This window comes from Aulonocara sp. 'chitande type north' Nkhata Bay, linkage group LG3 (assembly GCF_057382095.1).
Source record: "Aulonocara sp. 'chitande type north' Nkhata Bay isolate Kocher_YH1m ecotype deep benthic linkage group LG3, A_spYH_male_GT1.1, whole genome shotgun sequence".
Taxonomy (NCBI): Eukaryota; Metazoa; Chordata; class Actinopteri; order Cichliformes; family Cichlidae; genus Aulonocara; species Aulonocara sp. 'chitande type north' Nkhata Bay.
In genome coordinates this window covers 71,558,026-71,584,686 of record NC_141346.1, presented here as the reverse complement: position 1 = coordinate 71,584,686, position 26,661 = coordinate 71,558,026, and the positions used below count along the sequence as shown (strand labels likewise).

The window sequence follows — 26,661 nt, the reverse complement described above, 5'->3', positions numbered from 1 at the left end:
GAATTTATTTTATTTTCAGTTGCAAACGGGACAGACATGACTGGGGGATAGGACAGGGGGAAAGAATGAAAGAAAGAGAGGGAGAGAAAGAAAGAAAACCAAAGGGGAGAAGAGACGGTGAGAAGGGGGGAAGAGAGAAAAAAACAAACAAATAAAAAAAACAAAACTCCTGGGTCACCTGTATGGAGAAAAAAACCCAGAGGAGACAGCAAACAGCAAAGAGCAACATAATAAAAAAAAACAGCACCATCACAATAAACTAGCTAACAGTAGATATCAGTAGATACTAAATAATAAACGATATTGTGCAGCACGCAAGATAGACAGCGCACAATGTGCTTTGAGGCAGCAGCCAAGAAAGCTGTAGTCCACGTCTGTGAATACACATGTGTACACCTGTGTGCATACCTGTGTGGATCAGCATGCTTGCATTCCAAAGGTTTCTCCATGTAACGATCTGCTAGAGGGTGTGGGGGGGCCACAGCCCCGTCCTTTATGGTATCAAGCAGGTATGGAGGAGCTCAAAACTCCAGACATCCAGAGGCCCCCAGAACACAAGAGACCAAGGAAGACCCACAGAGGGGCAGCTGCGCCACTGTCCCAGAAAGAGCTGAGGAGAGTCCCAGATGAGGGCTCACTCAGCAGCCGCGGAGCAGAAGCCAGGGGGAGTTGCAGTGACGCGCCCGTGAGCTCCGCCGGCAGCCAGCCGTGCCTGAGTGACCGAGCCCCAGGCCGAGAGGCCGGGGGCACCCCACCTCCGAAGTGGCCCGAGCGAGCCCCAATAAGCGGCCGCCAAGGAGTGAGTGTGTTGATTTTTTTGACACGCACCGGAGCTTCAGCTTCAAGCGGACCATCAGCACTGTTAGTTCTCTCAGTCTCAGAGCAGCGTTTCTAATTTTGATTGAAACTGTCAGAGAAAACGGCAGCCTCGAGCAGCCCGGATATTAGTTTACAGAGGCTGTTAGAATTATATGTCTAATGTTAAAATGTTGGTGACACAATAATTTCATCCTAATGGCACTGACGTATTCATAGGGTTCATTTTTGAGACAATATATCATGAGGTAGTCACGATTTTGCAAATTTTCCACCTTGTAGTGCAGTTTGCACAGTTTTAAAATGCACTCAGCCTACAAACATTACTGACGAGTCAGGATCTGCACAAAGTGACAGAAACACTGAAGCAGCTGCACATTTTATTCTTATTGTCATGTTTGTCCTGTTTGTCAGGTGACAGAAGAACCAACACAGAGCTCAGAGAGCAATGGTGACACAAGGTCACAGGTGAAACTGGAGGATGACCTGATGGTTCATGACTGTATTTGAAGCACATGTGTGACTGCATGTATGTGGAGTGTCTCACTGTTATTGATCAGGTGACAGAGGCAGCTCTGCCATGTAGCTCAGAGGTGGAGAGGAGAGCTCACAGGTGACTGTAGATTAACTAGTATTTATCATGACAGTTGTCAGGCTGCTGATGTAAATTGATTCATTAGTGTATGTTTGACAAAGAATCTGAATTGACACGTCTCACTTTTTATATGGCACGAATCCATGTGTTACTTTATCAGGTGACAGTATGTCCTAGTGCAGTCAGAGGGGAGGAGCCAGGGCCAAAGGTGAGGCACATCAAGCACAGAATAATAATTTAATCTGAGGATAAAACGCAGGTACTGAGGCTGAAAGAAGCTTCAGTGCTCTCAGAAGACTAAAAACATGCTAAGGTCAACAATGACTCAAACGAGATGAAACAATGCTGCTGTGTGTCCACCAGCAGAGACTGGACAGTATAGATGGAAACCAACATGCCAGCAGTTTGTCTCTGTTAGTGAGAGGAGCAGGCCTGTGTTTGGCTGCTTCACATAGTGGACACTGAGTTGTTGTGTGGGACACCAGTAGGATTAATGTCTGTTGCTGTAACAGCAGCTCATGTTTAGAATAAAAAGCTCACTGATCTGATCGGGGCAACAGTGCCTAAACTGTTGCATCATTTTGCTGAGAGATCTTTTACTTTGTGGTCATCTGAGATCATCATCAACTTTATTTATAAAGCACTTTAAAACAACCACAGCTGACACAAAGTGCTGTACACTGGAACTGTAAAATAAAATTACATGAGATATAAATAAAACACAAATAAAAGAAGAGTGAAATCATTAATTAAATAACTACTTCAATTAAAAAAGAAACTAAGTCTCACTGAGGTTAAAAGCCAAGGAATAAAAGTGGGTTTTAAGACGTGATGTAAAAGTGGACAGTGAAGGGGCCTCTCTAACATGCATGGGCAAATCATTCCATAACTTTGGAGCCACAATAGAGAAGGCCCCGCCCCCTCTGAGCTTCCTCCTGGATCTCGGTACCTCCAGGAGCAGCTGGTCAGCTGACCTGAGAGACCGACAGGGTGTGTGGAGATGAAGAAGCTCAGAGAGGTAAGGCGGGGCAAGACTGTGAAGGCATTTAAAAACAAACAAGAATTTTAAAATGAACTCTAAAAGACACAGGCAGCCAGTGCAGAGAGGCTAGCACGGGGGTTATATGCTCTCTTTTTTGAGTTCCTGTTAGGAGTCGTGCAGCCGCATTTTGAACCAGCTGCAGACATGAGAGCAACGACTGACTGACCCCCACATAAAGTGAGTTACAGTCGTCCAGGCGGGAAGAAATAAAAGCATGGATCACTGTTTCAAGGTGCTGCCTCGAAAGAAAAGATTTTACTCTTGCCAGTCGCCTTAAATGATAAAAACCGGACTTCACCACTGCTCTGATTTGGTTGTCCAATTTAAAATCACTGTCCAACTTAAAACCAAGGTCAGTAGATGAGTAGTTTTATGGACAAAACCCACCAGGTCATTCAGTGTTCCCTTAGTACACTGAGTTCCCTTGTCTAGTTCGCGTCTATGTGTATCCTAAGTTCCTATATCCCCGTGTTCAGTCAGTGTTTGTGTCTGCCCTGTTCCCACGTCTCTGTTCCCTTTGTTATAGTGCCTGCCCGTGAGTCTGTGTTATGTTTCCTGTTTTACTTTGAAAGTCCATGTCTGATGTTAATGTGTCTGGTTTTGCTTCCTCTTGTCTCGTTAGGCCTGATTTGCCCCAGCTGTGTTTCCCTCCTGTTACCCATTCCCTGATTGCTCCCTCTGTGTATTTAAGCCCTGTGTTTCTCTGTGTCTGTGTTGCGATCTACTGTTTTCACACAGCCACACCTAACAAGTGCTAATGTATCAGAGATGTTGGTGTACTATAACTGAAGTAATGATGTTAAGTCCTTAAAGTAGTGATGGGCAGATGAAGCCCCATGAAGCACTGAAGCTTTTCAGCCAATCGGTTCACCCCAACGCGAAGCTTCATGAAGGTTCATTTGCTCTAGCAGGACACCTACTGGACGTAAAAATAATAGCTGGCATGAATTTAAAGAGTGTGGCATTTTGCACACAGCCTGTAAATGTCATCAACAAAAGGAGTGTGTAAAACATCTATATTGTAGTCATGGCAGTATGGAAAATGATCATTTGGAAATGCCTAAGATGGAAATGATCATTCACTGTGAGGTGAGGTGTGGACATTGGGTGTGCTTTTGTAACATTGAGGCAAGGACAGTGAATAATGTTTAGGGGACACATCATTGGTTTTTATTTAAAAACAACAGTTTCTCCACTGTGGCAGGTCGTAGGCGATTTCTTCTTTTGGACAATATTTCCCCTGCCTTTGAAAACACTCGCTCACAGGGCACAGATGAGGCAGGGGTACACAGGTATGTCAGTGCTAACTTATATAAGTGAGGGTAGACATATTTCTGCCTCCCCCAGTATTTAAGGGGGTCCTCCAGCCTTCCAATATTTGGCTCCATCATGTACCGTTGGACCTCAATATTTGCGTCTGCTGTCACATTTTGTGTCTGTGTCTGCCTGACACTCTCATCCAGGCGACGCCACAGGTTGTTACCTAAACAAAAAGGAGAGTCTCATGAGATACTACCAATTCAATTTCCAATACAATGTTATTTCTATAGTGCCAAATAATAACAACAGTCACCTCAAGGCGCTTTATATTGTACAGTAGATCATACAATAATAGATACAGTGGAAAACCCAACATTCAGTTTATATAAATGCAACTACAATGCAATAACAATGGTACCGTGGGAAACAGCCTCAACAGATTGTGACGTTGATGGCTGTGGTGGTGGTGCGGAGGAAGAGGTGGTGGAGGCCCTCATTACGGAAGCACATTCTGCTTTCAGTCTTTTTTCTGCTTCGCTAGCTCTTGCAGGGCTGAGAAACCCGAGTTTTCTGAACCTTGGGTCCAGCAGTGTCGCAAGGAACATAATGCTCATGGTCTGTATTTTATCTAGCCTCTCTCTCAATAGCATCCTCAGCTTCTGAGCCAGAGAAGATCCAATGGATGGTGGTTCTACCATTTGTTCATTGAGGCAATGATCCAGCATAGTGAGCAAAGGTATGACCTTTGACCCAGACACCCTTTTTTCCTGAGAGAGCTCAGTGGTTGCATCGTTAAATGGTGCTAGGACAACCAGACACTCTGAAATTATACCAAAATCCGCAGATGACAGAGGTGGGATGTCTGTTGTGAGACTTGCCAAAGCAGCACCCACTGGCTCCCTTTGCTCAAAAAGTCTTTCCAGCATATTGTAAGTGCTGTTCCAGCGGGTTTCCACCTCCTGTAGTAGTTTGTGTTGAGGCTTCCTTAGTTGTTCCTGCACGACTGAAAGCCTCTCCTTACAAAATACAATTTGAAAAAGCATACATTAGATTGTCAAGGGAGCAGAACTATACACATAAGTAGCATTAAAGAAACTGTAATTAAGCCACTTAAGAAGTTACCTTTGCAGAGGTACTGCTCCTGAAATATCCCACGATCTTCCTGGACTTGGCTCGGATGTCAGAGAGCTCAGGGGTCTGGTCAAGGGCCTTCTTCACCACTAAGTTCAGGGTGTGAGCTATGCATATGGCATGTTTAAGTCTTAGCTCCCTTGCACAAGCCCCCATGTTGGCAGCCCCATCTGTTACTAGGCATGTGACTTTGTCAGTAATTGCCCATTCTGCCATGAGTGTGCCTTTCACATGTGCAATGTTTTCTGCAGTGTGTGCATTAGGAAAATATTGCACTCCTAAAACAACGGTGTTTAATGTGCTGGACTCATCAACAAAATGGCAGGTGACTGCAAGATAGGCCTCTGTGTTGATGGAGGTCCACATATCTGATGTCAGACTCACAGCTGCTGCCTTCTCAATGCTGGCCTTAGCTTTCACCTTCATCTCCTGGTACCTGGCCTCCACCATGACTTTCAGGGCCTAAAGGAAAGTAGAAACATTTTGTTCACAAGTACGACGTGGCTGTGAAGCAGTGTGTAGTGTAGCTACACACTGAGGCTTTGAGCCTCAGTCCTGCCTGTTCACATTTTACTCTGTAGAAACTAAATGTTCACTGCTTTTATGACCTTTTTAGTGGGGAGAACATAACTAGGATTTAATGATTTGACAAATCTTTTAAATCCACTGTCCTCCACAATGCTAAATGGCTGGGAGTCCTCAATCACCATGCTAACCAGGTCTTCATCTATTTGAGATTGTTCTCCTGAGGAAAGACAATAAAAACAAAGCACAAATATAAATATCACTCACGTCACTTATTGCATTGTATGATATTGTTATATCATTTAGTAACATTACAGCATGCTATATTATCATGGCATTTGATGGCTCACCTGGTTTTGCTCCACAATCGGTGTCCCCCTTATTCTCATGCAAAGCTCTGTAGTGCCTAAGCATGGATGAGGTGTTGTTGTTATATCCCAGCTCCCTGGCACATAGCAAACACCTCACCTTGTACAAAAGTACAGACAGCTTAACATAGGTTTTATTGCACCATCAGTATTATGAAAATACATCTTCTGTGGAAATTTACATACCTTGTTGGGAGATATGAGCTCAAAATGTTCCCACACAGGGGAGGACATCCTTCTCTTCGTAGCTGGCTCCATTCTCTCCTGACTTTCTCTACTCACTCTCCTATACCTCCAAACTCTCTCCAAACTGTCTCTAACTCTCTCCAAACTGTCTCTAACTCTCTCCAAACTGTCTCTAACTCTCTCCAAACTGTCTCTAATTCTCACTAACCGCAACTCTCCATCAAACACCCACATTTTGAATGAAGTCTGAGGGGTTTATATCGCGGTCATGGCTCGCGGCAAAGTTCGAACCGCTTCATGAACCAGTCACGTGGTACAGCCGGGCAGCGAGGCTTCGGACGTCATCATTTTCAGCTCCTCCCATAAATGAAGCAAGCCTCGATACGCGCTTCGCGGACACGCCCCCTCCATTACTCGACACACGCTCCGAAGCCTCGATACAGAACGTCCCATCACTACCTTAAAGTCATATTCTTTATTGTCATGACTGTATTTGAAGCTATTTTTATTTTTGTATGATACCTGATTTATATGAAACATGGCTGCAGTAAACTAAAGTCTACAATACTTAGTCAGCCATTTGCTTAATAGTAATTTAACATTATATCATTCACATATAATATAATTCACATCGCACAGAGACTACAAGCCCATTATCATCAATGGAGCTCCAGTGGAGAGGGTGCAGTCCTTCAAGTATCTTGGTGTCCACATCTCCTCAGACCTGACACATTCAGGTCCAGACCAAAAAGGCTAGGCAGCGCCTGTATCACCTACGACAACTGAGGAAGTTCAGGGTCTCTCCAAAGATCCTCAGGATTTTCTATACAGGCGCTGTGGAGAGCATCCTCACACAGAACATGACATCGTGGTTCGGGAACAGCTGTGTGAAGGACCAAAAAGCTCTCCAGAGAGTGATCCGTACAGCAGAACGCTGCTGCAGGATTGCTCTCCCCCCGCTTCAGGACACCTACACCAGGAGATGCCGGACCAGAGCAGATACTGAAGGACCCGTCCCATCCTGGCAACAAATTGTTCCAACTCCTGCAATCTGGTAGAAGGTTCAGCATCATCCGGGCAAGGACAGAGAGACTCAAGAGGAGCTTCTATCCCCAAGCCATCCGTGCCCTAAACACACACACCCGCCCTCTCACATCATCTATAACTGACTGAGACAGGACTCTTCCAGACACTAAACCAAGGCACAATGTACATTTCAATTCCTTTAATTTTAAATATGTTTATATTGTCTATCCTGTAAAATAGTCAGACGTCTAGTCATATTAATGTACAGAATTCACCTGCTTGCTGCTACTACTGCACTGCACATTCAACCAGTGTATATGCTATATATATATAATACTATATATATATATATATATAGTATATATATATATATGTGTATATATATATATATATATATATATATACACATATATATATATATGTGTATATATATATATATATATATATATATATATATATATATATATATATATATATGTATATACACACATATATATATATATATATGTGTATATATATATATATATATATATATATATATATATATATATATATATATATATGTATATATATATATGTGTATATATCACTGCTGCCTGTAACTACGCTCAAACTGTTAATGCGATCTTATTTTAATAAACAACACTGTCAAATGCAAAACTGGGGTGGCACTTGGGGTGGCAAGGGATCATTTTAGGGTGGCACATGCATGCCACCCTTCTAGATCCGCCCCTGAAGACATCACATGTTTGCAAAAGTGCTCTAATGTTTTCGGAGACAACCCCTTGGCTTCCGTACTTGCGCATCGCTGTTCCACTGATGTATTGTTGTTCTAGTTAGAGTATTGTTGTTAGCCTATAGCCTATCATTCAGCATCGCCTCACTCAAAACGCGCAATGGGTTCCACTGTACCTTACAATGTAAACAAGTATGACTAGGTGTCTGTTGAGTCTCAAGTAAGTTGCCTGCAATGATATTTAAAGTCCAGCAGGTGTCAGTATGGAGCAAAACAGCAACACTGTGTCGACACAGTATCGGTACAGTTTGGGGAATGTGCTGAAACGCTTCACGAAGCCTCATCTACCCATCACTAAACAAAACTAACCTCAAACCTGAAATCCTTAGAAAGATATGCAGGGAGACGTGAAGGAGACGACACAGACGAACCAGCGACGAACACGAGACAACACACACTATAAATACACAGAGGGGAAACTACACACAGGAGGGCGGCACGGCCGATTCTGATTGACAAGACGAGACAGGGGAAACGCAAACTGAACACTCTGGCATAAGACACAGACCTTCACAATAAAACAGGAAATGCAGAAGGAAGCCACATAACAAACCCTAAAACTAGAACTCAGGAAACACTAAAAAACTAAGGAACCATGAGAAGGAACCAAAACTCAAAAAACACTGGGCCACCCACCCAGGACCATAACACTTCAGATCTGAGCAAGCACGCTGCCATGGGAACGTGACATTGACAGAGAAACCCCCGGATCCTCCCCCTGACATGACCGCTGTGGGCAGACCTCCACCCGCCCCACTCGGGAGTGGAAACACAAAACATTATTTTATGTCATGTGCTGGAATATACAGGAAATAGGTTTAAATGTTAAACACATTTCATCAAGTCAAAAACAGCTATAATATAATTTAATCTTTTCTTGATGCATAAAATAAAAAGATTAAAAATAATAAAACAATTAAAAGAAAGGCTTTTTAATTTGATTCATTTCTATATGATGGATTATGCAGAAAAAAGTCTCGGGCTGAAACGTCTACTTTCTACTTTATTACGTATTCAAGTCGTGTTTTTTTAAAGAGTAAAGTAACCAAATACTTTTGAAAATAAGTAATCAGTAAAGACATGGGATTACTTAGTAACTGAGTACTTATTTCCAGTAACTTGAGCAGCACAGCTTGTAATGAAGTAAATGTTGTGTATGCTGTGAATGAAAGAGAGCCTGGTGAGGTGAGTCAGTCTTTACACAGCTCTGTTAACAACATGTTGTTGCTGCTGCACAAAGATCAGGAATGCTGCAAACTGAATCTCTGCTGCAGGCAGTGACTCGTTTTTCTAGTTTAAACTTCCCTGGAAGATTGTTCAACTTGAAAACAGCCAACATCATTATCAACACCTCTCACTGTAAACTCAAACCATAAAACCCTTAAGGATCCACGGCCTTATGGTTCTTTAAACCGATGATCTTAAACATGTGAGCTCATCAGAACTGAAAATGAAGACAACCAGTTGTTGTTTTGAAATAAAAGTCCGAGACAAAACTGTTTGGTTCCAGTGTGTCCAAACTCTGATCTTGTGTTTCCTATATTAGAGCTGGAAAGCTGCTGAACACGTTTCCATGTTAGTTCCTGCAGCAGCCACTGAAACAGCATTTCTACAGTCCAGCACTGATTCAGCTCATAACAAGGTTCAGGTTGGTTCCTGCTGTAGACTCTAATAAAAAATGACTATCTATTACAAACCAGACAATTTTTCTTGGATTGACGTTTTGTAAATGTCCACAGCAGTAGGTGGAGGAGGAGGTGGGGCCCTCAGGCAGCAGACTCTCTTTGTAGGACCAAGAAACCAATCAGAAGGAACTCGGGTTAAAGAGAGCGAGGAGGATTCAAATGCAATGACATCCTGCTCAGCTACAGCTGAGAAGTTTCCTTATGAGGAAGTAGGAGAGCCGCTGACCTTGGCTATTAGCTCCTTTTCTCAAACCTCAGCTGTTGCATTCTCCACAACTGTTACTCCACCACGTCCACGTTGGTCAACGATGCATGAAGGGACTCATGCTGTTTAGAGAGGGAGAGTGTAATCTCTGGTTATTTTATTGCTATGGTGTTTTATTTTAAATGTTACTTTTTGTAGAGCAGTGAGTTTCCCCATGCACCATGAATGCACCGTAGTGCTGCTCATGGTTTCACTGCATCTGTCTGCATGGAGCAGGGTGAGTTTCTCTGTATATAGAGCCTGTGTTTCTTTAGCTCCATGAAACGAGGCACTGATTTTGTTTTGTAGATGCACAAAGCTGTTGTCAAAGTTTCTGTCCAGTAACGTGTTGAACCACAGAGTTTATTCTGTGAAGAAGATCCTGGTGAATCTCGTTTATTTGCAAATTGAATTGTGGTTCACAGTCCGGTGTCTGACTTCTAAAACCAGTCAGGATACGACGTTTTGTTGGAAATGTGATTGTAGAAGCTGCTAATGATTTCTTAGCTGTGTTAGCCTGTGAATGGATGCTAGCGTATCCACATGTGCTCCCTGGGCTAACTTGTGTTGTTAGTTTCAGCTAACACACCATGTGAGACACTTTCCATGGTTCCTTTGCACTCAAATGTATTTTGTTATGGCCAATAAGAACTGCACAGATGTAAGATATGTGGAGACAAAGACCACAGCAAAATTAGACTTTTATTGCATTTTGTACAGATGTGATACAGGAACCATCAGTTGATTGAAATATGTGCTTAATTACAAGTGAAGTCACCGGTTTCCTTGGAGGCTGTAGATACAACGATTCACCTCTAAAAGGATTCAGTTTTTCTAACACCGAGATCTCAGGATGTTGCTACTTTATTTGATCTATTTATTTATTTATAGCACTTAACAAAACTGATGTACTCAGCTGAGACGGACACAGGGTTCATACGGGTGCTTGAAATCCGTGAAAATCCTTGAATGTTGTCTTTTCAAGGTTTGAAAAGTGCTTGAATTTCAGATGTGGTGCTTAAAAGTGTAACTGTATTTCATTCACCACAAATAACTATCTGGTTGAATACTTTTCTTGTCAGATATAAAAATAAAATGAGTCGCAAAATGTAAAAGCAAAATTTCCCCGCCTGGCTGCCTTGCGTCTGTTTCACCGTGTGACCCCGCCCCTCCGTCGGACAGTCGGGGATGAGTGCGCTAACATACCTGTAGGTCGCTGTTTTAATGAGTGTTTGATGGAACAAATGGCGGAGTTTGCGCTCTCCAGTCATGATAGGTGAGTGCTAGTAAATAATTTTCCAGTATGTGTATGTTACACACGCTATTTTAAAAAAATTATGATTATTATGTTGCTATCAAACTCGCTGGAGCAATGATCGAAATGCACTGAGTGTGATGCAGTATGGCAGCGCTGTTATGGAATATGCTGTGAACATAGCTAACATTGCTTAGCAGTGATATGAGTTAATTTACTCAAGTGAAAGCTTTAAACATTAGCCCGATACATAACTATCAGTGTGTGAATGTGTGTGTGAATAGGTGGATGATTGTGTAGAGTGTAAAGCGCCCGGTGGCGCCAGTGTCCGGCAGCCTGGCCTCTATCAGTGCGCCCCAGGGCAGCTGTGGCTACAATGTAGCTGCCATCACCAATGTGTGAATGTGTGTGTGAATGGGTGGATGACTGAATGTAGAGTACAGCGCTATACAAATGCAGGCCATTTACCATTTAAGTCGTGTGGAAATGCGGAGAGTCTGTGAGCTGCATTCACAAACGGGTTGGATCACTCTGAATGACAACGATTAGAGGAGGGTCTTCCATCAGTACCAAGCTCTGCTGATTTTCATTAATAAAACTTAAACCTGCTCAGAGAAAAACAGAGTGAAATCAGACAAGACTGAGTCCACTTTTAACTTTGTTTCGTCAGATTTAACAGGAACTCATCTGAAGATCAGCCTCCTCCCTGTACGGGGAAAATTCCTATCAAGTCTCCACCTGTCCTGCTTCAGGTGAAGCCCCGCCTCCTTCCAGGAATCACCTGTGTGTCTGTGTTTAGTGTGCAGCTGTGGAGCTTGTTGTTGGTGGTGTGTGAAGAAGCTGTAAGTTTGCTCTGTTTCCTCCTTTAACAGTTTGTCTTTAGGAACTTTATGAGCAGATCAGGAAGTGAGACGTTTGTATTTACATAAAATAAAACCAATGAGATGATTTGATGATTGGCTGAATCCACTCTGGTTATCAGTCAGTAACTCTGCACTCAAACATTTGTCTTTGATAAACAGTTTAAAACGATCTGAATGAAACTTTGGATCCAACATCACTGGTGGAACAATGATCGTCCCTTTAACTGGAAACAGATGAAACCAGTTTGTTCTTCAGAAGCCGACATTCAGGTTTTACTGAGTGACATCAAAACAACATGAAGCTGCTCCAGCTCAGTTCAGGGTCACTGCAAACAGAGATAATCAGAAGTAAATACAGACTCTCTCACACACCATCAATATTTAAGGATGTTTTCACTGCGGTTTAAATCCTACATATACTTGATGTTGATGCAGGAGTAAAGCCTCTCAGAATCAAACACATTTAAGCCTCTGTGACTCAGGACTGTGTGAAGTGCACAATCGAACACTTTTTAATCTGTTTCAAGTTAAACACAATGAAGTGTTCAAAGGAAAAACATGTTACTATGTGAATCCTGCTTGATGGACCAGAGCAGAGCCTCCCTCTGTGCTCTGTTCATCACTCTGTCAGTCTGAGTTATTCATGAAGCACAAGCAGCTGATGATAAGCTGGTTAATGTTGGCACACACACACACTGTGACACTGTCAGACATGAGGAAGTGTGCAGGTAAACTCTGCTCAGAAATGACAATGAGGAGGTACACAGACTGATGGAGCTCATAGAGTGAGACGTTTATTTTACATGAAGCAAACCTGATGTATGATCTGATCTGTGGATCAAACTGATGTGTTTAATAACCTGTTGTTTAGGGCTGGGCGATATGGCCTCAAATCCATATCACGATATATTCTTCTGTATAACATATTTTCCACACTTAAAATCCTTTAATTTCCTCAAAAATCGAGACTGTGCCTTATGTATGAATTCTGGTTGTGCTTACTGACCTCGAACCGATTTTGGCTGCAGAAATCTGTTAAAAATGTTTTAGTACAACTTTGGTAAGCAGTACTGCTTGATGGATCGTCAGAGCATTACGGCTGCCGTAGTGAGGAGCTTCACGGAGGAATCTGGGTCCAAAACTCCGACAGCTTCAGGTACCAAAGTCAAACGAACACAAAGAGTTAAAAACGGTCTAAATTCTTTCATCTTTAATTAAATCATCAGCGTTGCTGCTTTACCAGGTGTAACAATTAAGTTTAACATCCAGGTAGGGCTGCTCAATTAATCGAATTTTAATCTCGATTACGATCTGGGCTTTCAACGATCATTAAAAATGACTGAGCCGATTATTAGCCCCTCCCTCGTGCTTTACTCTCGCGCTGCTCCGTGTGGCAAATCGAGCGCACCTCTCTGCATTTCGAACACGTGTCACAACAATTAAGAGCAGCGGCCTCCGACCTTTTTTGCTCCACGGACCAGTTTATGCCGGACAATATTTTCACGGGCCGGCCATTAAGGTGTCGCGGATAAATACAACAAAATAAAACTAGTGCCGGTACCGAAAAAAAGATTTATTCATAACACACGTGAAAAGACCCAGGAAAACCAAGTAAACGATAAAAACGATAACAAAATAACATGGAAAACCGATAAAAACCCTGAAAACTATACATTTCACACCTGAGCCTCAACTCTCGCGGCCCGGTACCAAACGACTCACCGACCGGGACCGGTCCGAGGCCCGGGGGTTGGGGACCGCTGATTAAGAGGACCCGAGGGAAGCTTGGAAAGCTAAACAGAAGTTATTTGGAGAGGAGAGTGACTGCTGTTGGTTGAAAAGAGGTAAAAAAACCTTCAGTGGTTTGGAAACATGGGTTCAGTCAGACGTGGATCAAGTAGACTGTGTGTAAACTTTGCTACGGTGTCATAGCTGCACCACAGAGCAACACTGCAAAGTTCACTAAACATAGATGTTTACATTTTTCATTTATTTTTTTTATATTGCAAACATTTGCACTGTTATCAGTATTTGCACACTATTTAATATTTTTTGACAACCTTTAAAGTCATTATTCAACACATTGTTATTGTTAAATAAATATTGTCAAATAATTGAGATCTCAATTTCAATGAAAATAACCGTGATTATCATTTTTGCCATAATCGAGCAGCCCTACATCCAGGCATCCATGAAAACAGAATTTATTCAATTTAACTGAGTTAGAAGTTAACAGGAAGTTAGCTCGCTAGTTTCCACCTAAACATTTCATAGCATATTCTGACTGAGAGATTTTTGAAACTAATTCAAACGTACAGCTCTGCTATCACTTCCAACATAAATGAAGACTAAACAGCAGTGACGTTTGCAGGGTTACTGAAGTTGGACTACCTGGTATATAATGTTGTGCTACATGACTGCTAGCGACACAGCTATGTTAGCATAACATTAGCACAGTGAAGCTGGAGGATGAATGCTAACTTTTTGGCTTTCGCCATATTTCAATAGTGCTTCATCTCTTTGTTATGACTGTCGCCCGCCATAATTGCAGATGATAATTGTTGTAGCTGCTGCGATGCTTTCGACCAAAACAGGCGCAGCTTGATGACATCATCAACAGTGTGACAGGATGTTGGCTGCTCTATTTGCACATGCTCAGTGTGACAGGATGGTGGCTGCTGTGTTTGCACATGCTCAGTGTGACAGGATGGTGGCTGCTGTGTTTGCACATGCTCAGTGTGACAGGATGTTGGCTGCTCTGTTTGCACATGCTCAGTGTGACAGGATGTTGGCTGCTGTGTTTGCACATGCTCAGTGTGACAGGATGTTGGCTGCTCTATTTGCACATGCTCAGTGTGACAGGATGTTGGCTGCTGTGTTTGCACATGCTCAGTGTGACAGGATGTTGGCTGCTCTATTTGCACATGCTCAGTGTGACAGGATGGTGGCTGCTGTGTTTGCACATGCTCAGTGTGACAGGATGGTGGCTGCTGTGTTTGCACATGCTCAGTGTGACAGGATGGTGGCTGCTGTGTTTGCACATGCTCAGTGTGACAGGATGGTGGCTGCTCTATTTGCACATGCTCAGTGTGACAGGATGGTGGCTGCTGTGCTTGCACATGCTCAGTTTGACAGGATGTTGGCTGCTCTATTTGCACATGCTCAGTTTGACAGGATGTTGGCTGCTCTATTTGCACATGCTCAGTTTGACAGGATGTTGGCTGCTCTGTTTGCACATGCTCAGTGTGACAGGATGTTGGCTGCTGTGTTTGCACATGCTCAGTGTGACAGGATGGTGGCTGCTGTGCTTGCACATGCTCAGTTTGACAGGATGTTGGCTGCTCTATTTGCACATGCTCAGTGTGACAGGATGTTGGCTGCTGTGTTTGCACATGCTCAGTGTGACAGGATGTTGGCTGCTCTATTTGCACATGCTCAGTGTGACAGGATGTTGGCTGCTCTATTTGCACATGCTCAGTGTGACAGGATGGTGGCTGCTCTATTTGCACATGCTCAGTGTGACAGGATGGTGGCTGCTGTGTTTGCACATGCTCAGTGTGACAGGATGGTGGCTGCTGTGCTTGCACATGCTCAGTGTGACAGGATGGTGGCTGCTGTGCTTGCACATGCTCAGTGTGACAGGATGGTGGCTGCTGTGTTTGCACATGCTCAGTGTGACAGGATGGTGGCTGCTGTGCTTGCACATGCTCAGTTTGACAGGATGTTGGCTGCTCTATTTGCACATGCTCAGTGTGACAGGATGTTGGCTGCTGTGTTTGCACATGCTCAGTGTGACAGGATGGTGGCTGCTGTGCTTGCACATGCTCAGTTTGACAGGATGTTGGCTGCTCTATTTGCACATGCTCAGTTTGACAGGATGTTGGCTGCTCTATTTGCACATGCTCAGTGTGACAGGATGTTGGCTGCTGTGTTTGCACATGCTCAGTGTGACAGGATGGTGGCTGCTGTGTTTGCACATGCTCAGTGTGACAGGATGGTGGCTGCTGTGTTTGCACATGCTCAGTGTGACAGGATGGTGGCTGCTGTGTTTGCACATGCTCAGTGTGACAGGATGGTGGCTGCTGTGCTTGCACATGCTCAGTTTGACAGGATGTTGGCTGCTCTGTTTGCACATGCTCAGTGTGACAGGATGTTGGCTGCTGTGAAAGCTGAATGCTCTGTGGTTAGAAGTGATGTCACACATTAGGATAACTGTGCTCGCTCTCTGTCAGAGTAACAGAGAGCGAGCAATTTGACCACATGACCCTCAGTACACAGCATGATGTGCGCTGTAAACAGGAAGTAGAGGAGCAGGACTGAGGTAAACCTCTGAGGGATCAAACTGAGACTGAGCTCCAGATGTTTCCACATGTTTCTGCTCTGCGTGTGTTTGATGATTATTTCAGGTATAGATGATGGAATATGACCAGTCTGATGTGAGCCTGCTTCTCTGACAGCTCCTCACCTCTCTGTGCTGCCCCCTGCTGGCTCTGATCATTACTGACTGAGTCCTTGCTGCCACTTTATTAGGTACAGCTTGCTAACACAGGCTCAGACCTGCTTTGCCTTCAGAGCTGAGCCTTAAATCTTCATGGCTCAGATTCAGCAAAGTGCTGGAAACATCCCTCAGAGTCATGTGATCAGTGACGTCTGCTTTCAGCACTGACAGATAGACAGGATATATAATAATAATAATCAAATGCTGATTTTTTTTCAGCCCTTTGTCTGAATGCTAATCCAGTCCAGTGGTCTGGATAGCATTTGGAGCTTCGCTAGCAACCCGGCATTTCATCTCCGACAAAGTTATCCCGAGAGAAGTAAAGCAAGTGTGTAAGTCCATCTCTGAATGTTTGTAAAGCATTCCTGCGTTAAGCTTAACGAGCGACTGCCTCTCGCTCTCCGGCTGCTACTTCAATCATGAAACTGCTTAATGATCAGCTGATCGGCTTTTCTGTCGCGAGTCCGTCTCTCTAGTTTGCTTTTGGCCCACTTTGCACCAGAAAGAGGAAACCAGCGGCTGAACAACAGCAGCACGTTTAAGCTTGATCAGCTGTTGTTAGAATTTATTTAATATTACTTTCTACTCGAGGATCTTTTTCTACGTAGCTGACGGCTGGTAACTGTGCAGGGGCGGATCTAGCAAAGTTTAGCCAGGGGGGCCGATAGGGCATTAACAGGGAAAAGGGGGCACAAAGACATAATTTACAATTACTACTCTGAAATATGAATTACATCTGTAATAATCACATACATGTAATAGAATGTTAATAGTACATTTCCCTTTTTTAGGAAATGACCTGTATGTATCTGTGTGACATCAATAAAAGGATCAAGTGCTGCATTATCTTTAGTTACATTGATGTTATTTATTTATGGTGAAACAGTGGTGGAATATCGCTGTTGCTTTCGTATAAATGAAGCGGAAATACCTGAGTGGCCGCGATCTAATCCTGTTTACATAAAGTAAACCTGCTCCCGAGCAGGTTTACGCTTACGGCTCTGTTGCTATGACAGCAAGTCCCGGATGGGCTTCGAAGAACCGAACGATCCAGGATCACGCGAAATCGTCAACAGTCAAATCCGGCTAACTTACTTAGCGAGGTACGAAGAACGGGCCCCAGGTGTGGAGTGGAGCTTGTTGTTGGTGTGTGAAGAAACTGTAAGTTTGCTTTGTTTCCTCCTTTAACAGTTTGTCTTTAGGAACTTTACTGTTTGTTCAGCTCGTGTTTGATTTCTTCACACAACAAACTGTGTGTGTTTGTATTTCCGGTCTCTCCATTAAAGTCAGTGTGTAATGTTTCCTGGCTAACATCAGCTGTGTGCAGCTTAGTTCAGCACAAATCTGCCGCTCCATAGTTCACGGTAACGGACTCACAGCTGGACCAACGAGGCCGAGTGTGTCCGCCACTCTGAGCTACGTTCGTGTTTGTGTACTTGTAGTTTGTACTTTGAGTTCACTCAGAGCCCACAGAGGACGCAGCGTACGTGATGACGTCACAGCCCTTTACCTCCTTTACTGTCACTGTGATTAATATTTACACACGAGACACCTGCAGAGCTCTGACGCTGAGCTAGCACACAGCATGCTAACGCTAAGCTAACGCTAAGCTAACGCTACGCTAACACTAAGCTAAAGCTAAGCTAACACTAAGCTAACACTAAGAGTTCTTACAGACACGAGTTAAAAAGCTGCTTTTAGTGTGTGATCAGAGTCCAGGACTGAGAGCAGCAGCAGAGCTGATGGATGATGAATTACTGGATGGAAGAAGCTTCTCATTAGCAGTGAATCAGTGTGTGTGCAGTTCTCTGCAAACTCAGCAGCAAGAATTAGTGTGAAGCTTTAACTCTGCTGATCCTCTTTGAATCCTGGATCAGCTGAAAGGTTTAAAATGTTGTAAACACGTGTTGGACTGACTGAAGCTTCCAGTCACAGTGAATCAGTGTGTGTCAGTGAATGCATCGTGTGTGCTTCAGGCTCCATCTAGTGGACTGATAGCAGAGCAGCTGATGGCAGCTTCCTCTGCCTCACACTGCTGTCTGACTGCATCCAGCTGACACTGAGATGAAGCAGGAAAGAAGCAGCTGATATTTGGACAGCACACATGATGAAAGGAGGATTTCAGCTGATGTGCACATGAATGATTTGTTTCCTCTGCAGGTAGAAAGTGTGTGTGAGCTGATGTGAATTCTTTGGGTGAATTCTGAGCTTTTTGTGGATACGTGTCCATATTTGCATTAAAGACCTGAGAGCTGGAGGGTTAAACGGCAGTTCACCCCCTTTGTACTGGGGGCGCTGGAGCTCAAGAGGTAAAAGGAGACATTATGGCTCAATAAAAGCTCTGAGAACAAAACCTGAACTCAAACTGCTCAAACTCTAAATATTCTAAATAAGTAAATACATTGGACATGTGATGAGATTCATGTTCTCTCTCATGTTTTACAGTTGAAAGATGGAAAAATCTGTTGAGGAGCAGTTGCTGAACAGGCTGGAAGATTTGGGAGAAGAGGAGCTGAAACTTTTCCACTGGTACCTGGAAAAAGGACCCGGAGGTGATTTCACAACCATCAAAAAGAGCCGACTGGAGAACGCAAGGAAGGATGGACGTCATGGAACAGTGGATCTTATGGTGGAGACATACACTACTCGCCATGTAATGGAGGTGGCAGAGTTGATTTTAAAGAAGATGAATGAAGGTCAGTCAGAGAAAAAAGACATGACTCAGTGCAGTATCAGGACAACACTGTCACAGTTTATGGATGGAAAACTGAGGCTGTTTTAGTCTGAACTTTCAATTGTGTGTCTGTTCTCTTCTAAATTTGTTTGAGTACAAATATTATATTTAGACATCTTGATGCATGCTCAATCATGCAGGTAAGTAAATCTCCAAAAGTTGTTTTTGTTTTTTCATCTGAATGTAGCGTTTTCAGTGGGAGAAACGTTTCGTACATCTGTCACCATCTTACATGCTGTGATTGCAGCCATTCCCCAACTCTCTGTGAATGGGACTCATGGTTATTGATCAGTGGTTGTTGATCAGTGGTCATGAGATTTTGCTTAATTACGATGAAGAAACTGACCTCCCAGCCCATTGTTCCTTCAGTGGGCTGGTTTCAGTCAATATCCAAATGTACAGTTTATAAGATTGAAACCTGCAGTCAGCTGAGACTGAAGAAGTCACTTGGGTGAGTGACGACACGTTTCTCCCAGAAAACACTACGTCCAGATGAACAGAATCAACTTTTGGAGATTATATTTAGAGTATTTTGAAGCCATGCAGGTCTTCATTGTTAAACAAACAGTTCCTTATTCATGGTGCACTTTACTCCAACAGGGAAACCCTCAGCCCAGGCATCTTCATCCTGTTTATCACAAGGTAATAATTCCTTAGTTTGTCTCAGGAGCCATTGGTAAGGTAGAAACACATGAAGCCTGCACTGACCAATAGGAACTCAGGTTGTTTCCATGTGGTATCTCTGTATCCTCAGCTCTGCAGTGTAACTAAGCTCTGAGCCCCAGTTAATGAACAGTTGCCCATAAGTATAACCGCAGTTACCTACCTACTATCTTTATTTATAATACACTTCAAAACAGCCATAGGTGACACAAAGTGCTGTACATTGATACTAAATAATAACAATACATGTGATATAAAAAAGGTCAAATAACTAAAACAGACCGAGTCTCAGTGGGTCAGAAAGAATAAAATGGGTTTTAAGATGTGTTTTTGAAGTGGACAGTGAAGGGGGCTCTCTAACATGTAACGGCAAGTTAGTCCATAACTTATGAACAATGATAGAGAAGGCTATCTGAGTGAGCTGGTCAGCTGACTGATGAGGTGTGTAGGCGTGAAGAAGGTAAGGCAGGGCAAGACTGTGAAAAATGTAAAACTAAACACAACAATTTTAAAATGAACTCTAAAATATACAGGCTGCCAGTGGAGCGAGGCTAAGACAGGGGTAACATGCTCTCTTTTATAGGTTCTTCATGCAGCAGTGTTTTGAACCAGCTGAGCATGCGAGAGTAATGACTGACTCCCACATAAAGTCAATCACAGTAGTCCAGATGGGATGAAATAAAAGTATGGATCACTGTTTCAAAGTGCTGCCTAGAAACCACATGTTGTATTGTGTGTGTGACAAATAAAATTGTTGAATTTGAAAGAAAACATTTCACTGCTGTCAGTTGCCTAAAATAAAAAACGCTATACTTTGAAAAACTAGACAACAATTATAATTTACTTTCCAGTTTAAAATCACTGTCCAAATTAAACCCAAGGTCGGTAATAATTAGGGCTGGGTTTTTATAATCGATTTATCGATTAAAATCGATTCTGGCTTGGATAACGTGAAATCGATTCATTAAAATCCTGAATCGATTTTTTTATATAAATTAATTTTGCCCGAAACGCCAGAATCTCAGGTTAAACCTCACAAAATTTCAACAACCACCAAACAGCTAAGACAGTAAATGAGAGCAGGAACACGGATTCTGCACAAAGACCTAAACACACAGCGCGGACCAGAATCAGTGAGATGTCGCCTTTCTCACCTGACGGCACGGACACGGTCGGGGCTGAAAGCCGACAGCTCGCTGATTCTGAGGTGTCGGCGGGTCAACGTTTTGTGTTCACGCCCTTTTTGTGCTGATTCTAAAGCTGTTAGTTTGATCTCTCTCCAAACAATACTGACCGAACCAGCAGCAACATAAACATCATTATATCAGTAAGGAAGCTGACTACATATTAACTGATAATTTATGGCAAAGGGGTGGGATTAAATAAGTGTTTACTTCTTCCCACTCCCTTTCAACATGTAAATTAATCAGAACGTTTTTTTGTATGTATTTTGTATAGTATTTTTTTCTCTCTTATTTTCATTTTTAAATGTACCTGTATATTGTTCACATGTTGCAATAAATTACCAATCAACCAATCAATCAATCAACCAATCAATCAATCAACCAATCAATCAATCAACCAACCAATCAATCAACCAATCAATCAACCAATCAATCAACCAATCAACCAATCAATCAACCAATCAATCATCATGAATTCCCTCTGACTTTTACTGTTTTGCTTCCACCACAATAAAATCACACTTCATGCACAGCTCTCTCTCTCTCTGTACTTCAAGAACAGTTTCCCGTCTAAAAATCTGTTTTCTGCATTATTCGCTTGCTTGTTACGCACAAGTCTACCGTTGTTTACAGCCTGTCTGCTGCTGTTTTTTTTTCCTTCTACATTCTTCCGAAAAGAAAACCTAATTTCTGCCGTTCAATACTGAACAAATTTAAACTTTTTAAAATTATGCAAAACGCTCAGCCGTGTCTCTAATAAAGCCGCTGTAACATCAGAGGTAACGTTCATATGTTGATTAATGGTTTTCTTTTGTTTTTGATGTACTGCAGAATATCTTTATAAAATCCCAGGCCTGGAAAATCACCTTCATGTTTTTCTGTGTTTTATCTTCAGCTACTTTGACACAAAGGCATCTGTTGTGATGCTCACACCTTTGATAAAGTCTTGCGTGTGTCAGCTTCCTTTTTATAGATACAAAAATATGTAAATGTACGGATTTCTGACTGTCAAAATTTCCCAGATTCAATTCGAATCGAATTGAAGTGAATCGAATTAAATCGAGTCGTGGATCGAATCGATTCGGGACCTTGTGAATCGGTATCTTCCCAAAGCAACAAAAAAGGACTCATATGGGCCACTAGGCCCAAACATTATCACCTCTGTTTTGTTGCTGTGAGTGTTCTGGGAGAGTAGAAAAGCAGTATATATCAATCAGTCCATTTAAAATGTAAAGAAAGGGGGGGGGGAAATAGCGATGGTCCTAAAATTAACCCCCTGGTAGGCCACATGTCCAACAAGCAGCAGAAAAATCAGAACTAAGAAGGTTCAAAGAGAAAGCTCTCTCTGCCAGATAATACCTAAAGCATTTAAGTTCAGTGCCACTAATGCCCACTAGGACATTTAATCAAGATATTAGAATATTGTGGGCTACTGTTTCAAAGGCAGCGGCCAATTCAATCAAAACCAAAACAATGTGGTTCTGGTTTTGCACTTCTAGGTACTTGTTTTGATGGTTTATTGTTTTAGTTTCAGTTTTGAGTTTTAAATTAAATGTAATCTTCATTAAGCTTTAGGCGGTCCCCCTGTCTCATACTTCCTATATTAATTAATTTATTTTAACTTCTGTCTACCTGCTACCGACTTTTTGTCTAGTTTGGTTTTTATTTTTGACTGTTGATGATTACATTTACCTATTTATCATCCACTTTATCATTCCCGGTCAACCCTTAGTGCATAAGTACTCCTGACTTGTATATACTGGTATAATTATAAATCTTAATTCTTCTTGTTGTTTTTAGAGGTTTTTATCTAACAATATAAAGTTCCTTCAAGTGGCAGTTGTTGTAATTTGGGGATATAATTTGTAATTATAATAAATGTAATTTATGTCAAACATGTTTTCTTTCTTTCTTTTGTTTTTGCTAATTAGTTGATTTATTCTTGCCTCAGACGATGTTTTGCTAAAATAAAAAATAAACAGGGCTTTGATGTCTACAAACTGGTTAAATATACAGAAAAACATTACTTTAACACCCATGTACTTAGTTAAAATTTCTCATGAAGTAACTTAAACATCTGACATGATGTGATGGTGAATTATTAATAAATACAAAAAAGGCTTCAGTTACACATGATGCTGAAAAAAAAGACACACACAAAAAACAAAACATGCAACAGCTTAATAATGCTGTGATGGATCTGTTATTATGTTTTTGTTTGTTTTTCTAGAGTCATATCAAAAGTGTGAGCCTAAACTCGATTCAAAACAAATGAAAAAGTTCAACTATAATAATTCAAGCAAGGAGTCATTTGTGAAGATCACAGCAAACATCCTGAAGAGAATGAAGCTGAATAAGCAGGCTGATCATCTACTGAGCAGTAAGAAGATATCTATAAATAATATCAGCTAATGGAAAAACTAAAATTTCATAATGTTGCAAGAACTTGACCTGATTCTTCACAAGCACTTAATTTGGGCAGGAAAGAAATGGTCATGTACCCTTGATAAGTACTTAAATTCAATATATATATTTTTCTTTATTTCTAAAGGAACTCCCAGTGGACGTTGTCAGCGTAACCTTAAATCCACCCTGAAGAAGAAGTTCCAGTGTGTGTTTGAGGGCATCGCTAAAGCAGGAAACCCAACCCTCCTGAATCAGATCTACACAGAGCTCTACATCACAGAGGGAGGGACTGCAGAGGTCAATGATGAACATGAGGTCAGACAGATTGAAACAGCATCCAGGAAACCACACAGACCAGAAACAACCATCAGACAAGAAGACATCTTTAAAGCCTCACCTGGAAGAGATGAACCAATCAGAACAGTGCTGACAAAGGGAGTGGCTGGCATTGGGAAAACAGTCTTAACACAGAAATACAGCCTGGACTGGGCTGAAGACAAAGCCAACCAGGACATCCAGTTCATATTTCCATTCACTTTCAGAGAGCTGAATGTGCTGAAAGAGGAAAAGTTCAGCTTGGTGGGACTTGTTCATCACTTCTTTACTGAAACCAAAGAAGCAGGAATCTGCAGCTTTGAAGACTTCCAGGTTGTGTTCATCTTTGATGGTCTGGATGAGTGTCGACTTCCTCTGGACTTCCACAAAACTACAATCCTAACTGACCCTAGAAAGTCCACCTCAGTGGATGTGCTGCTGATAAACCTCATCAGGGGGAAACTGCTTCCCTCTGCTCGCCTCTGGATAACCACACGACCTGCAGCAGCCAATCAGATCCCTCCTGACTGTGTCGGCATGGTGACAGAGGTCAGAGGGTTCACTGACCCACAGAAGGAGGAGTACTTCAGGAAGAGGTTCAGAGATGAGGAGCAGGCCAGCAGGATCATCTCCCACATCAAGACATCACGAAGCCTCCACATCATGTGCCACATCCCAGTCTTCTGCTGGATCACTGCTACAGTTCTGGAGGATGTGCTGGAAACCAGAGAGGGAGGACAGCTGCCCAAGACCCTGACTGAGATGTACATCCACTTCCTGGTGGTTCAGGCCAAAGTGAAGAAGGTCAAGTATGATGGAGGAGCTGAGACAGATCCACACTGGAGTCCTGAGAGCAGGAAGATGATGGAGTCTCTGGGAAAACTGGCTTTTGATCAGCTGCAGAAAGGAAACCTGATCTTCTATGAATCAGACCTGACAGAGTGTGGCATCGATATCAGAGCAGCCTCAGTGTACTCAGGAGTGTTCACACAGATCTTTAAAGAGGAGAGAGGACTGTACCAGGACAAGGTGTTCTGCTTCATCCATCTGAGTGTTCAGGAGTTTCTGGCTGCTCTTCATGTCCATCTGACCTTCATCAACTCTGGACTCAATCTGCTGGAAGAACAACAAACAACCTCCCAGAAGTCTGAAACAAGAGAATCTGCAGAGAAACACTTCTACCAGAGTGCTGTGAACAAGGCCTTACAGAGTCCAAATGGACACCTGGACTTGTTCCTCCGCTTCCTCCTGGGTCTTTCACTGCAGACCAATCAGACTCTCCTACGAGGTCTGATGACACAGACAGGAAGTAGCTCACAGACCAATCAGGAAACAGTCCAGTACATCAAGGAGAAGCTCAGTGAGGATCTGTCTGCAGAGAAAAGCATCAATCTGATCCACTGTCTGAATGAACTGAATGATCGTTCTCTAGTGGCGGAGATCCAACAATACAGGACTTCAGGAAGTCTCTCCACAGGTAAACTGTCTCCTGCTCAGTGCTCAGCTCTGACCTTCATCTTACTGTCATCAGAAGAAGATCTGGATGAGTTTGACTTCAAGAAATACTCTGCTTCAGAGGAGGCTCTTCTGAGAATGCTGCCAGTGGTCAAAGCCTCCAACAAAGCTCTGTGAGTAAACATGTTGTCATCGCTTCATTCTTAAAATCATGGGAAATAAATCAGAAATGCTGAGTTCAAAGAGCACTGTAACATTTTTTTAAAATAGTAAATTAAATGATCATCAGTCACTCGGTAAATATATGGTAGTTTTAATGTTTCACTCCAGCATTTCTAAAACACACTTTGTTCTGTAACTCTTATCAAAGGACAATCCAGACCCAGCCTATAAGAACATGAGCTCTGATGCTTCAGCCCCTCTGACAGGTTTATTATCCTCAGCTTGTTCATTTGTCTCCAACTCCAGGAGTTTGGTTGTTTTATTCTAAAGCACAAACTTCACCTGCCAGACTTCACCTACATCTTTTTCTGATGTTCATAATTTAAGTTCAAGTTTGTATCTCACTTTCAGTGCACACCCTCCCTTTTTAAATATAAATCTCTGCTGTGCTGTCATGTTTTCATCCTGTATGGAGGGAGAAACTCGGTCTTCATTACTGAAATTGCCTCTAAGGTCGTGTTTCTTGTCAGTAACCATATGTAACTGTAAGGCTTCCATAACCAGTGTTATCACAGAATTACAGTGGGTTCACTCTGGGTCCTCTACAGTTTCTTCCCACTGTCCACAGACATGCAGTTAGGTTACCTGGTGATCTAAACTTCATGCAGGTGTGAGTGAGAGTGGTTGTCTGTCCCTCTGTGGGCTTAGTGGAAGAGACTGGATGGATCTCTGCTTTGTCTTTGATATATGCTGACAGCAAACATTCTCCATGAAGTCTGCATTTCAGCTCATCTCCTTTATACACACCTTTAACAGGAAGAGTTTTATACAGCTAGTGTTTAAAATCAAGTGTTATTCACAATACACAGGTAATGAGCATGATTATTGAATTACTAAAATTTTCTAAAATAATTGTTTTAGTTAATATTGTATGACAGTGTACACAGAATTATTAGCTCAGTAGGCAGAGTGGTCGCCCCATGATCATAAGGTCAGGGGTCGAATCCACCGAATAGTTACCTTGTGGTACCCCTGAGCAAGGTACCATCAAGGTACCAATCATGTGCACTGGACTGGTAGCACTCATAGTCTCATAGGTTTAAATAAATTAAAAAAAAAAAAGGGTTCAACATATAAACAAATTTAATTTGATCACATATATTGTTTGTTTTTTTTTGTTTTTGTTTTTTTCCTTTCTCTCACAGACTGAGCAGCTGTAACGTCTCAGAGGAAGGCTGTGAAAATTTGTTGTCAGTGGTCAGCTCCCAGTCCTGTAGTCTGAGAGAGCTGGACCTGAGTACCAACAGCCTGAAGGCTTCAGCAGTAAAGCTTCTGTCTGCTGCAGTGGAGAGTCCACATGCCAAACTGAATGTTCTGAGGTCAGATCAATTTGTATTATGTTTAGTTCTGTTTGTTTATGTGTTTGATGTTTGTTTTTGTTTATGTCTTTAT

At 42.4% G+C, this 26,661-nt stretch overlaps 2 protein-coding genes across 5 annotated transcripts in view; one reads left to right on the top strand and one right to left on the bottom strand.

The window, feature by feature from the left end:
* The window catches only part of LOC147336918 (protein NLRC3-like), a 1,139,417-nt gene that overhangs the window by 751,896 nt on the left and 360,860 nt on the right, over nucleotides 1-26,661 (top strand). The window contains exons 6-7 of one of the 4 annotated variants that reach the window (XM_086287112.1): nucleotides 23,926-25,220; nucleotides 26,415-26,588. The exons of the other annotated variants lie outside the window; for them this stretch is intronic. Of the exons in view, the coding sequence (XP_086143238.1) occupies nucleotides 23,926-25,220; nucleotides 26,415-26,588 (1,469 nt within the window). The remainder of the gene's footprint in view (nucleotides 1-23,925; nucleotides 25,221-26,414; nucleotides 26,589-26,661) is intronic. 4 annotated transcript variants of the gene reach the window in all.
* On the bottom strand, nucleotides 3,272-6,153 carry LOC147336926 (E3 SUMO-protein ligase ZBED1-like). The gene is made up of 5 exons (XM_086287205.1): nucleotides 5,720-6,153; nucleotides 5,453-5,589; nucleotides 4,836-5,306; nucleotides 4,132-4,729; nucleotides 3,272-3,936 (listed from the first exon to the last, which is right to left on the bottom strand). Exons 1-5 carry the CDS (start codon nucleotides 5,781-5,783, stop codon nucleotides 3,614-3,616), a joined length of 1,593 nt encoding a protein of 530 aa, XP_086143331.1. The 5' UTR covers nucleotides 5,784-6,153; the 3' UTR covers nucleotides 3,272-3,613.

Excerpts from the sequence above, each read along its gene's own strand:
- LOC147336926 (XM_086287205.1), bottom strand. The coding sequence starts at position 5,783 with ATGCTTAGGCACTACAGAGCTTTGCATGAGAATAAGGGGGACACCGAT. Across the intron at positions 5,590-5,719 it reads CGATTGTGGAGCAAAACCAG|GAGAACAATCTCAAATAGAT; the intron begins GTGAGCCATCAA and ends GTCTTTCCTCAG. Across the intron at positions 5,307-5,452 it reads ATGTTCTCCCCACTAAAAAG|GCCCTGAAAGTCATGGTGGA; the intron begins GTCATAAAAGCA and ends ACTTTCCTTTAG.